Source organism: Brachycentrus maculatus, unplaced genomic scaffold (genome assembly GCF_059751285.1).
Source record: "Brachycentrus maculatus isolate JH-2025_06_01 unplaced genomic scaffold, ASM5975128v1 h1tg000390l, whole genome shotgun sequence".
Classification (NCBI taxonomy): domain Eukaryota; kingdom Metazoa; phylum Arthropoda; class Insecta; order Trichoptera; family Brachycentridae; genus Brachycentrus; species Brachycentrus maculatus.
Window position 1 is genome coordinate 152,075 of NW_028281139.1, and position 15,254 is coordinate 167,328.

At 32.8% G+C, this 15,254-nt stretch overlaps 1 protein-coding gene across 1 annotated transcript in view; it reads right to left on the reverse strand.

Moving 5' to 3' along the window:
* LOC148303030 (uncharacterized) overlaps positions 1–11,656 on the reverse strand; it is a 64,118-nt gene extending 52,462 nt beyond the window's left edge. Inside the window, exon 1 of the mRNA XM_088270676.1 lies at positions 10,324–11,656. Coding sequence (XP_088126802.1) covers positions 10,324–11,656 — 1,333 coding nt within the window. The remainder of the gene's footprint in view (positions 1–10,323) is intronic.
* Between the last annotated feature and the right edge of the window lie 3,598 nt (positions 11,657–15,254).

Consider the following 15,254-nt stretch of genomic DNA (forward strand, 5'->3'; position numbering starts at 1 on the left):
ATACAAAGAAGAAAAAATATTGGATCATTCATAAGTACCTATAAACAATACATAATAAGTGAGTGTGAAATCCTTCTTCAAGCACAAGAGCATAGTCGCTTTTTTGGAGAGGAGCAGAGTAACTAGTGTAAGATGTGTTCAAAGTAGAAATGACTAGAAAATAAATTAAATTGTAATTTAATTCAAATAAAACTTTTGAAATCACTAAAAATATTTTATTTTAACTTAATTATAATGTCTACTGGTTTCGAAGCTAACCGCTTCTTTTTCAAGACTGATAAATACAGTTACACTTAATACATTTATCAGTCTTGATAAAAAAGCGGTTAGCGTCGAAACCGGTGGACATTATAATTAAGTTACAATAAAATAATTACAGTCATTTTAAAACAAAGTCATATTTTAATTATAAATTGGAAAATCGCAAAGTTATTGCTTCAAATATAAATTAAATCATATTTTTCTATCATTTACTTAAAAATAAAAATAAATTTGTTATAAATATCTCTAAATGGAGCTAATTCCAGAATTGTGAATAAGATTTTTTATTTAATTTTTTATGTAATATTTACTGTAACTATTTTAAATGAATAATAAAATAATAAAAAACACACCGACACCCCCAACAATTTCCGATATTAAAATTCTGCTCGTTTACCTTCCGCCTCCCTTAGCCAGTCAGATTGCCACCCCCTCCCCATCTTGGTATTGGAACAAAATGTACCACAATTACCTTTGTGAGCTTTACCTTTAGCTTCGAGTCTGTTCCTCATAGCACTGCCTGCGTACTATTGGAGTTTCCAATTTATTTGTTTGGAATTATTTTGAATACAAATTCGCGTGGCTCGCCCTGGAAAAAGTAGGTTTATTGAATTTTTATGAATCGGGAGGGTCTTTATGGTATTTACGTGGAAAGAAATTCTGTTTAATAATATCAACCTATCAATTTTCTCTAAGCGTATTTGCAAACAGAATTACAAATTGTTTTCTGAATTTTCGCCCTCTCTTTACTACAGTGGCAGCTCGCTAATCCGAAAATTCTATAAATCGTACAGTGGCTCGTTCGGATTAGGGAATCGTTCGGATTATAGAGTATTTAAAAAAAACGAGAAAAAAATCGGTTTGACTCTTAAATACTCTTATTTTTAATTTTTTTGTATAATACCACAGAATGAGTATGTATTTAATTATACACGACTAGTTTTGACAACTACTGTTGTTTTTATTTAAAGGTGAATAGTAAAACTAACAATCAAAAAAAATATTCAGATACCCATATAAAGAGATTGATAGGGTAATAAATAAGGGGGGGGGGTAAGAAACAGGACTTTTTGTAAAAGGAAACATAGATAATAATTGTGACGTGTTTTGGAAAAGCATATTATGAATTGATGTTTAATTATAATGATTTTTTTATATATTTCTATTTTTTTTAATTGTTCATGGCTTGACCTTGTCAGTAACCATTTAAATTTGTAATTTAAATTTATGTGAGTCAAATAAATGTATGTCATACCACAAAGTTAATGCCGAATCAATAAATAATATAAAGTGCTATTTATTTTACATTTTTATTGAGGAACTCTTCTTCTTTCTAGCTCCATCCCAACTTATCGTCTTTGTAGACTGCTGGAGTCAGCTCTCCTCGTCCTCAGCTTGTAAGTCATTCTATTATGGACAGTACAGTAGGTCGTTCGGTTTAGGAAATCATTCGGATTACTGACTATTTTAAGAAAAAATAGAGAGAGAAAAAAATAATTGTACTATTTTTATTTTGGTTAATATTTATTTAAGTCTTCTTCCTTCCCAGCTCTATCCCAACTTATTGTTTTTATTGATTGTTGGGGTCAGCTCTCCTCATTCTCAAGTTGTAGGTCCTTCTACCATAGACGACATCACCTAGGCTATGCTAATTTCAGACCCTTTCTATAAACGAAAATGTTTACGCAGTTTTACTCTAAAGTACTGAATGAATAATTTGAAAATAAAATTCTTATTCTAGCTGAAAAAATCAGATATAAGTACTACACATACCGTCGGAATTGAACCTGGGACCTTCATCACGGTAGCTAAACACGCTAATCATTACATCACGGATGTGGACGCCTGAAAATAACTGATAATACATTTTTATTAAAATGATTAGTTATAATGATTAGTTACTGACCATTACACTACGGAGGCGGACATATGTCCGCCTCCGTAGTGTAATGGTCAGCACGCTCGGCTACCGTTCTGGAGGCCGCGGGTTCGATTCCCAGGGGGGTCAAATAAATATTAGTGATTTTTCACTGTAATATTTATTCAATATTACCCTGGACTGGTACCTGAAGCGGAGGGCTGATCACCTTTCCTTCATGTGTAAACGATCAAGATAACACTGCGTTTATATGACGCAGTGCCCTATGCACCATTGGGGTGCGGATAAGGGTTTTATTATTATTTTATTATGATTAGTTAGTAAGTTAAAAGATTAATTGATGTGTAATGTGCTATGCCTATGAATGGATAGCGTTCTCTCCAGAGATGTGTTTTGAGATTACATCTCTGTACACATATGTGTACGTTCGTACATGAAATGTACATTAATCAACATTACACTAATACGTTTGTATTCCTGTTCGTAGACTGGGTGATGTTTGATTAAATTCTCATTAACGGGAGAGAAGCAACTCGGATATAATAACTGACATTGTTCGTAAGATAAATATTGAGTATTAATTTTGATACTGGCTCCGGCAAATCGGCATCACAGTGTATAAAGACAATGACATTAATAAACGTATCAATTAGTTACACAACCCTCATTTATTATTTTATGTTTTAAAGGTTAAATAAAACACTGATTTTTTGAGTCTACTAAGTTGTATTTTCATATTATTTTTTTTATATTTTTTTTTATTTTTTGACATCTCATCAAAGATGAAGAAGAATATGGAAGTCTGGGCATTTACGGGGCTTACGACCGTCATAGGCTGGTTTAAGTGATCACTTTACACACGTGTAACATTCACCAATTCTACCCATTATTGACAACCACACTACTCAAATTCTTGGAAGTTCTATATATATGAACCAATTTAGAAACCTTGTTCATGAATCACTAGAACTTCACTAGAGACATCTATTGGTGAGATGTAAAGAAGCTTTTTATTAAGCAGAAACTCTTATATTTGGACACACTCAAAATGTTGTAAGTTGTATTTTATTATTTAAAAAAAAAAACATAAAATTGTGACAGTTGTTTCGCCTAGTTATGGCGTTTTCAAGAGAACATTTGTTTGAAAATGCCATAACTAGGCGAAGCAACTGTCATAAAATTTATTAAATTATTTGTTTTTAACAAAAACAAATACAATTAATAGACTCAAAAAATCAGTATTTGATTTTAAATTTAATACATAAATTAAAATGGAGTTCTACAAATTGAACGCTAAATCTAAACATTCATTTATTATTATTAATTTTTAAATGTTTAGGGGTCGTGGTTTCTGCCCTTTTTTAGAGAAAATAAGGATGAAAGAAGACTGAATGTGGTCCGAATGCGATCTCTCAGTGCGGCAAAACGATTTATGATAGATACTCGAATTGTGATATAAGGGAGGAATGTAAGCCTAAGATAAGCATTATCGATAAAATTAAGAAAATTATGTATTAATTTTAAATCAAACACAGATTTTTTGAGTCTACTAAGTTGTATTTTATTAACAAAAAACACATAAAAAATTATATTGTGACAATTGTTTCGCCTTGTTAGGGCATTATCAAACGAATGTGTAAATAAAAATAAATAAAAAAAAAAAATAAATAAAAATTAAGAAAATTACTTAATTAATCTTATTTAAAGCCTGCAATGAGTTTTATTCAACATAATTTTCCATTCATTAAAATTAAAAATCGCATATGTTAAAAATTTTGTGTAGTTTTAAGTGTGTAAATGGTACTATGGTGGTGAAGGGTGGTATTGTTTGTATGCTATGGTAGCGATTGTCCTGACGAAGAGACCGGTACGTCTCGAAACCGGTAGACATAAAAATCTCGGTGAGTGGTTATATACTAATACTATTAACATTTTTGTAAAAAGTAAATAAAATTAAAAAACACTACTTCGTTACTAATTTGAATGATAAGGAGAGCGTTTTATAACCATACCACAAAGTTAACAATGCTTTCAGTATACAAAATATGCAATATATACTGGTTAAACATTACAGGAAAGAAGGGTTAGAAATGTGATCGCTTTGTTGAAAACAATTCTTAATGAATCCGACAAAATAATCATAAATCATTCACGAAACAGCGCCACTCTCAAAATGATATTAATTAACATCAAAAATATTTTGTTTAAAAACAAAAGCCCCCACATTGTGCGATACGAGTACTTGTATTATGGCAACCAACATTAAGTTGCTTATCTGAAAGCTTTTCAGCTGTCAGGGCGATGTTTGAATTGAGTAGGATTCGAGTTGACGGTGGAAATAAAAAAAGCTCGCATTGTGAAAATTTATTGTCAACAATCGCATTGTTTACACCTCGCCATAAAAGCATAACGTTGTTTTTATACAACTTATAATCCGAACGACAGTACAGAACAACAGATAAATAATTTTATCATTACATTTCTAAAAAGAAGAATGCCATATCCGCGAAAGCTCGATGTTTAAGGGTCATCAACAGGTATCAAAAATAATTTGGTTGATAGTTATGTGTAATATACAACAAAACTCTGGTAACAAGATATACTAAAGCATGATTTTTAACAACATTTTTTTCTAAATTTTAAAACAAATGTATCATATTTGAGTTTTGTACTGAAATTTCTGGATTAAGCTTTTATATAATAAAATAACAGTAATGTTGTTTTTTCCACATAAATTTTATTTGATCAGTAACCGTAGTTCGTCATGACCGTCCTTTGGTGAAAAAGTCTTTGATAATTATGCATTTAATTCGTATAACTTGCTTTCATTATCTGTAAAGTCATTGAAAATAGAAACTTATTATGAAAATGCTATTCATAAGCGGAAAATGGAAGTGAGCAAATGTGAAATATATCTCATCATTCAATCATGTCGTATTTGATAGCATAAATAATTGTCTTACAGTACATTATTTTTTGACATCTCATCAAAGATGAAGAAGAATATGGAAGTCTGAGCATTTACGGTCATCAGCCCCGTAAATGCCCAGACTTCCATATTCTTCTTCATCTTTGATGAGATGTCAAAAAATAATATGAAAACTAACTCCTTTAATTGTAGATAATCCAGATTTGTGAACAAGTATTTGGACACACTCAAAATGTTGTCTTACAGTATAGTTTTTTTTATAGAATTATGTAATAATTATGTAATAACTTTGTAATAATTATGTAATAACTATGTAACAAACTTTTTGGAGCGAGTATGAACTGAAAGCAATATATTTCCCGGGTAGGCTAAAGTTTTTGAAATAATACCACGTAATGTGTGTACTTGCTTAGATAATAGCCTCAATGAATCTGATATCTAAACTAATATAAATTGTATTATTTATTAATTCGGCATTAACTTTGTGGAATGACATGATTATTTTATTAAAATTAAACAATAATAGAGTGGTATATTCAAGTGTTGAATTTTAATAAATTGTAATAACGTGTTAAAAGACAGATAATAACCAGCGTTAGGGTAAATTAAAGAAAATGGGAACATCACACGATACAGCATGAACGATTTCAATATCCAAAAACAAACATTTTCACGTAAAAACCTAAAAACAATATCACGTTTTGTCACACTCGTATTCTTTTCATTCATTATTCCCTTTGAAAGCTTTACAACTCTCTTCCCTCCTTCCCTAACGAACACCTACTAACTTTTCAGAATAATGTACGTAGTCACTTTATATAATACATACTTTTTTTTATTAATAAACGAGTAGACTCGTACTGAAAAACACTGTAGTATACCATACATGAACATTCGAGAAAATTCACCGAGTTTTTTGACGGTTGAAATGTGTCATCTAGTTGTTTTTTATTTCAAACTTCTGGGTTGACAAAAGTCGGACATTGACCACTCATGCCTTCCTGTAAATAGTTAAACATACATTACAAATTTGAGTATTAGCAAAAACTGATTTCCATCATACATAAAATTATTAATTCAAACCCTTATCCGCACCTCAATGGTGCATAGGGCACTGCATCATATAAATGCTGTGTTATCTTGATCGTTAACACATGAAGGAAAGGTGATCAGCCCTCCACTTCAGGTACCAGTCCAGGGTAATATTGAAAAAAATCACTTAAATGTATTTGACCCCCCCTGGAAATCGAACCCGGGACCTCCGGTACGGTAGGCGAGCTCGCTGACTATTAATTACACTACGGAGGCGGACAAAATTAAAAATTACAATTTGTAATAATGTACCCTCACTGGGTTTTCCCGTGCCGAGGAATATCTTACATTACTTGTTTACAAAATCATATATAAAGTCAATTGTTTATAACATTCAATGAAAGCAGATGGACCAATGATGCGACCTATTTCAGATCTATCCACCTCCATTACCCATTTTTGAATAGCTTATTACACTTATGTATTTATTTATTTAAACTTCATGTACAGAAAATAAATATGTACATTGTCGGGCTTATTGCTAAAAAGCAATATCTTCCAACCAACCAAAAACAGACTAGTGATATTGATCAAAACGTTTGATACCATATACATGTAAAGCCGTTTGCAATCAGAGGGTAGATAGTACTTGAACATTAAAAAATATATAAATTACATATTAAAATACAAAAAGCATAAATTACAAAAAAAGATAATAATGACTGCAAAGGAAATGGGGAGTTTAATAAAGGAGGTAGAGGAAAGTATACGTAGTATGTAGTTTCGTTATTTAATGACTTTATGGATAGTGGAAGCAGGTTGGACAATTTATTGGATATTAATCAAAGTTTCTTTGACGACCAAAAGAGGTGTGCGCTAAATTTTGTTTGATGTTATTCTGTATTTAGGATCTTGAGGTTCTATATACGTTTCCATAAAGTATGTCAATTGTGATTTTTATGCTTTACTGATAGATGCTTTCTTTTGTTATGTGAGAGTAATGCTTAAATGCATATGTAAGGATTGTTTTAGAGCATAGTAGTATGACTATCATAAGCGTCTCGGAACTTTGATTATTATTTTCATTATTAATTTATCGTCATCAATAACAGTTAGTTAGCTTCGCATTATTTCCTGATATCACTATACGAGACCAAGTAAGAAGTACCGACATCCGGAGCATGTGTAAGACGGAGGATATCGTGAGGTGGGGACGACAACGAAGGCGATACTGTAATGATCATGTAAACAGAATGTCAGATGACAGACTTCCACTTCCTTCAAGGAATACCTGAAGGACGCAGACCCCCAGGCAGACCTCCACATAGGTGGAAAGACAGCTGGGAGTCAACATCCCAATAGCTACAAGCGGAGGCACAAACAGATCCTTAGGATCTAGAAAAAGAAGAAGAAGAAGAAGATCATTCGAACATTTATCAAATAGCTTTTTTTCTGTACATCCTTTCAAGAGAAAGCATTTTGACTACGTTCAGTGTTCCTTTAATCTTCATTTGCAATAAAAAAATCAGGCATTATCGACAAGTTTGTAAGGTTATTTTTGCACTTTTATGAAGATACATTTTTTTATATGTATATACTATATGTAGTTTTTAAGCAGTATGGTAAATTTTACGACCCCTGGCTGACTAATAAATACCTACCAAGTTAATATTAACCGCACAGTCTTAACTTAATATGCCCCCATAAACTGCCGCCTTTGTCTATGGCGAAGTCAATAAAAAAAAGGTTTACGAGCCATGAACCAATAGAAATCGGAGATTTCTCACAGTCCATAATTCATAATTTTGAATAAAAGCTCAGTCCCTTTAAATATTTTACAGCTCCTTTAATTTGCCCATTACCATTTCTTAGTATATTTTTAATGACCGTACTAAGGGATGATTTTAAATTGTACACAATATTTCGCGGATTGTTCGAGTAATTTTAAAGTCGTATAAAAGAAGTTATAATACTATTCATTTTCATTAATTTTCATTAAGTGTTATATTAGTATTATAACTACAACACAAGTAAAAGCTATAAAAATATTTCGCGGATTGTTCGAATAATATTTAAATCGTTTAACACAAGTTATAATGATATTCATTAACATTAATATTCATTAATAGTTTTATTAGTATTATAATAACAGCACATATTAAAGTAGTTTAACACAAGTTATAATGATATATATTAACATTAATATTCATTAATAGTTTTATTAGTATTATAATAACAGCACATATTAAAGTCGTTTAACACAAGTTATAATGATATTTATCAACATTAATATTCATTAATAGTTTTATTAGTATTATAATAACAGCACATATTAAAGTCGTTTAACACAAGTTATAATGATATTAATAAATAAAATAATAAACCATATCCGCTCCCTAGGTGGAGCATATGGAGTCCACAAACTGTCTCCAGGCTTTTCTGTCGGCTGCCAGCTCCCTTGCATCCTCCCAAGTCAGATCCGCGTCCCGAAGTTCTGACGAGAACTGCCGACGAATTGTCAGCAGTGGTCGTCCTGGGCGGCGCGAACCTGATGCCTTGTAAAAGAGGCAAGCTTGATTAAGGCTCTCAGGGGGCATGCGGAGTACATGGCCAAGCCAACTGAATCGCCTTTTCTTGACGACAGTTGTGACCAAGATTTGCTGCGTCCTACGCCTTATCTCTTCATTCCTCACAAAGTCAAACCACCGCACGCCTAAAATTCTCCGCAGACACCTGTTCTCAAAGCTTAGTACACGGCTGCTCTGGGCCCTTGTAAGGTGCCATGTTTCACAGCCGTATAAGAGAACAGGAGCAATGCAGGCATTGTATAGGCGGCATTTGGTCTTCACCGAGTATAAATCCGATCTCCAGACAGCCTTCATACTGTTAAATGCGGACCCTGCGAGTCCTAATCGCACTCCCAGTTCCTTTTGAAGGCTGCCATTTTCAGTCGCGTACACTCCCAAGTACTTGAAACTCTCGACCCTTTCGATGCGCTGGTTACTCAACATCAAGGGTTGTTGGGCATCTAGGCATGAGCTGTTGCACAACACATGGGTTTTTGCAACATTTATTGTTAGCCCCATGTGCGTAGAGTACCTATTTACCCTGTCGACGATTAATTGAAGACCCTCGACGGAGTCATCAATTAAAACAGCATCATCTGCGTACTCTAGGTCGCAGAGTTTCCGGGAGGGGGAGATGGTTATACCTCGGTCAGATGGTAATGACTTTCGAAGAATGAAATCCATGAGGATGATGAAGAGAAACGGCGCAAGGACGCAGCCTTGTCTGACTCCGGTAGAGACCCCAAACCAATCCGTGACAACATCGTCAACTCTCATACGGCATTCACTATTGAGGTGAAGGGACTTAATTAGCTCCACTAATTTCGCAGGCACCCCATAAGCTTCCAGTACTTTCCAGAGTGTGGGCCTGTGCGGACTATCAAACGCTTTCTCATAGTCTACAAAACACATCGCCAGAGAACTGTTAAATTCCTGGCTCTGCTGTAGAATGTGGCGAATATTATGGATTTGATCCGCACAGGACCTGCCAGGCAGAAACCCTGCCTGGTTTTCTCTGAGCACCTGCATAATGGGGGCTCGGATTCTCTGCAAGATTACGTGGGCAAGCACCTTCCCAGGTACGCTGAGTAGCGTAATGCCGCGGTAGTTGTCACAGTTGAGTGGATCACCCTTCTTATGTAACACGGTAATCTCCCCATTTACCCAGTCTCTAGGGCATCGCTCTTCTTCCCACACACTGGACATTAATTGGTGTAAAGGGCCAATAATGCCAGTAACGCTGCATTTCAAGAATTCCGGGTGGATACCATCAACACCAGGGGCAGTCCCATTTTTCAATTTCGACACGGCAGCTATAATTTCCGCCTGTGTCGGTGGACCATCAGGTATGGCAACCGCCCGCGGAATGCTTGACGCAGCCTCCGAGGGAATATCGAGGATGATTGGTGGAGGAGGGCGATTCAAGACCCTGTGGAAATGATCACGCCATATTTCCTTTATACGATCCGCGTCAGATTCGATAACTCCATTTGTGTTTTTCACAGCTCCAGGGGTTATCGAATTCTTTCCGCAGATCTTTCTTGTAATTTGGAATAATTTCCGCGTGTCATTTCCTTGGGCAGCATGTTCCGCCGTTACAATAAGAGAATCGAGATGACGGCGCTTATCGAGTCTACATGATCGTTTGACTATACGATCTTGGCGCCTGTAGTCATCTCTGAGGGTGTCCAGTTGGAAGGGGTCACTTTCACTGTCCCTCAGTGCTTTTAAGTGAGCGCGCTCAGCTATCTTTCCCCAAGTCTCATCTGACATCCAATGGGGTCTTTCTCCTATCCTGGGGCCAAGAACCTCATTGGCGGAAGAGTTGAGAGCCGATTTGAGACTAGCCCACTGCGCCTCAATTGAGTCAACATAAATGGACTGAGGATCGGTTTCTTGCTGGGCACGTTGTCCGACCGTTTCCTCGAATCTCAATCTTATTTCGGCACTCTTCAACTTGTCTAAGTTGATTCTCTTCCGCCGAGGACATCTCGGCAGACGTTTGAGCTGCAGACAGATTCTTCCGACGAGTAACTCGTGATCACTATGAATGTCGGCCCCTCTGTAGGACCTGACATCGAGGAGCTCTCGCCGGTTAGCACGTCCATAGAGGACGTGATCTATCTGCGCTCTTGTTCGTCCATCAGGGGAGGTCCAGGTGTACTTATGGATGGACTTATGGGGAAATAGCGTACCGCCAATGACAAGGTCGTTAATACTAGCGAACTCGACCAGTCTTTCTCCATTGTCATTGGCTTGCCCATAGCCGTGCCTTCCCATCACCGTTGGGGCAAGTGATGGGTCTGTTCCGACTCTCGCGTTGAAATCTCCCAATACTACCACGCGGGTTCTTCTTGGGAGAGAGGCGATGACCGCATGGAGAGAGTCGTAAAAGGCATCTTTTGTTTGGACATCTGCAATTTCGGTAGGCGCGTAGCACTGAAGGACAGTGACAGAACTATCGGCCGTTTGGAGGGTGACGCGTATAAGCCTTTCAGAAATTGGTTCCCAACTAAGCAAGCACTTTGCTGCTCTTTCTGAAAGGAGAATTGCCACCCCTTGACGGTGATATCGTTCTTGGCCGGAGTGCAGACACATGTGACTATCCAACAACCTCTTTCCAGATCCTTTCCATCGCGACTCGCTCAGTCCTAGGATGTCTAACTTGTAGTCATCCATGATACGAGTCGCGTGAATATCTTTACCGTGGACCTGCATTGTCCGCACATTGTACGTTCCAATCCGGAAAGATGAATTGTTGGATAGGAGCCGTTTAGTGAGCGCAGTCCTAATACCACAGCCGGGTCGGGGGGTGCCAGAGAAGCCGGTGTCCGAGGCATTTCGTGGACTTATCGTAATCAAAGGGTTTAGGGAGGCAGAGTGATTGGCCCTGCGCTCCCGAGGCCTGAGGTCCGAGGACCCCTCACCAGGTTGGCTCAACCTTGTTTCCCGCTTTGTCTGGCCTCTCTTCACCAACCTGCTTGGCATGGGAGGCCCTTCTGGTAGTTAGACTACCGCCATAGCCTGGTGAATCACTGAGGCACGCAAGCCCCCTCACCGCGACAAGGTGGGGATCAAGAGGGGAAAAATATATTTATTAACGTTAATATTCATTAATAGTTTTATTAGTATTATAATAACAGCACATATTAAAGTCGTTTAACACAAGTTATAATGATATTCATTAACAATAATATTCATTAATAGTTTTATTAGAATTATAATAACAGCACATATTAAAGTCGTTTAACACAAGTTATAATGATATTTATTAACATTAATAATTATATTTTTATAATTATTATAACTATTTCAGTAGTAATAATTATAATATTATTTTATTTGAAAGTTGTTTAATACAAGTCATTATAATATTCATTAACTCGTGTTATATTTATAATATTATTATAACTTTAGCACAAGTTAAAGTTATATATAATAGATTGTTCGAATAATATTATAGTCGTATATCGTAAGTCGTAATAACACTTCTTTTAAAACGTTTAAGAGAAATATTTTTGACATCCATTTGATTAAGAAATGTAAGTTATAATATTATATAGTCAATTTTATTTACACGACAATTTTTTTAAGATTAATTTTCAGTGGAAACCTGTTATTAGAATTAATTTTTTTAATTTTATTTTTGTTAATATTCTATTGTTTTTTTTAATAAAAAAAAACAATTCAAGACTAAAAGAGTTTTTTTTTTCAGAACAATTTGTGATTCTAACTAACTAACAATCACGCCACAACAATATGTCTCTGCAAACAATTTTTGTCTTTTCCACATTCATGCATCTCCTCACACATACCAGCCGATTATTTCGACTTTTGACTTGACCATTTTCAAGTATTTTAAATACTGGTTTCCTCATTTCTTTACTCTCATTTCCATCTTCATCTGCCCCATAAATTCGTTTTACTGTTTATTCTTCTCTCATTTGATTCACATGCCCAAATCATCTCAACACATCTTTCTTAATTTCATCGATAATGCTTACTTTTGCCTTGCATTCTTTACTTACTTATACATCACCATAAGAAATCTATCACACAACGTTTTGTCGCAATAGGTTTCTAATTGCGGTAGAGGGGTTCGAACCAAGAAACTCTGAGTCCGCGACAATAACCACGGGACCACAATCCGATACAAAAATGTTAATGTTAATATTTTTACCGTCGCATATCTCAAAAAAAAGATCTGATAGATTTCAGCCTTAAATTCTTTCCTTATATCTTCAATCAAACATCTACATATCGCTCCTTCCTTTCAACAACGTCATATATAAAAAAAAAACTAGATTTTTCAGGATATTGTTTATAAAAGTTTAAAAATATAATACAATGCATTTAAAATAAATATCAAGCCACTTATTGAAACTTTTACTGTGCAATAGATTTTTTTAGGTAAAACCTTAATGTTTTTTCTCCATTTGAAAAATATTTAGTAAATTAAAAAAAATAATTAAATAATACCTTTTCTTCAAAATGCAAAAACAGCACTTTCTGCCCTGTAGTGGGCAAATATTAAGTTAAAAATATGCCGCTTTTGCTGGGATATAGTACATTTTCTGGGCATTTCGAAAACATGCACAACTGAAAACTGACGAAGTTGAAAGGAGTGAGCGATATATGGTGATCATTATGACCCTTTTTTTCATTACTTAATAAAAGCCAAAAAAATGCAATTAATCGTCGTTACTTTATCAATATTGTAAAGACCAATTGAAACTTTTATTTTTACGCACCGTCCATTATAAAGGAAAAATTTTCGATGACGCGTTCAAGCATTTCGTTTATATATCATTTTGCCTGTATTCAGTCTACTTTCATCATTCTTGTGCCAACTCCATGCTTGATCTCCATTAATATCATTTGAATCAGGACTTTGTTGTGTACTGCTAATATTGTTTTTATTTCATATTTTTAAGTTTTATTTAGAACGGGTTTATTTTGCTAAGTAGTCCAAGAAACAATGTAGCAAAAAGGATATTTAATCCACCTTTGCATATGGAATAAGAGCTTTCGTACTTTCCTTCGTACATTGTGCTTGCGCAATATTATGTGTCCTTATGTATCTCGGTAGAGAGATACTCTAAAAGTTTTCGTTTGCCTTCTGTAATATTATTCCCTCCTGGGAATATCAAGTCCCAGAAGATTACATATGAACAAAGATACAGCCTTCTCTCCTTATATCGAGTGTGGTATCTTATTTGCATTGTACGTGCAAGCCGTGTGGCGTGGAATTAAATTTATGCTAATACGAGCTTTACACAATAAATTATTTTAAGTTTTGTTCAAACTAAACGTTACCTACCACTTCCTCTCAACTGCCTTCATATGCGTGTCTCTTTACCTTCTATAAATGAAAAATACGAAACACAAACTTTTAACAACTATTTATTTATATATATATATATATATATATATATATATATATATATATATATATATAATATATATATATATATATATATATATATATATATATATATATATATATATATATATATATATATATATATATATATTATATATATATATATATATATATATATATATATATATATATATATAATATATATATATATATATATATATTATATATATATATATATATATTATATATATATATATATATATATATATATATATATATATAATATATATATATATATATATATATATATATATATATATATATATATATATATATATATATATATAAATATATATATATATATATATATATATATATATATATATATATATATATATATATATATTATATATATATATATATATATTTATATATATATATATATATATATATATATATATATATATATATATATATATATATATATATATATATAAATATATATATATATATATATATTTATATTTATATATATATATATATATATATATATATATATATATATATATATATATATATATATATATATATATATATATATACATATATATATATATATATATATATATGTATATATATATATATATACATATATATATATATATATATATATATATATATATATATATATATATATATATATATATATATATATATATATATATATATATATATATATATATATATATATATATATTTATATGTAACTGTTATTTTATTACATAAAATGAATATGTATATATATACATATATATATATATATATATAATATATATATATATATATATATAATATATATATATATATATATATATATATATATATATATATATATATATATATATATATATATATATATATATTTATATATGCATATTATGTTAAAATCAATACTTTTTAAAATTAAACAACTTTGTTTAAACCACTTTTTTATTATTTGTATACTTAAACCTACTTATTTAATATTTTTAAAATAATTTTTTCATATGGTGTACGTTTTTCATATGGTGTGTGGAAATTTTTGGTAAGGGAATGTAATTAACTATTTAATGTTTTTAATGGCTTAGAATTTAATAAACCCTGATGATGACAAGGTTAATAATAATAAATTAATAATAATAAAAAGTGGTTAAAACAAAGTTG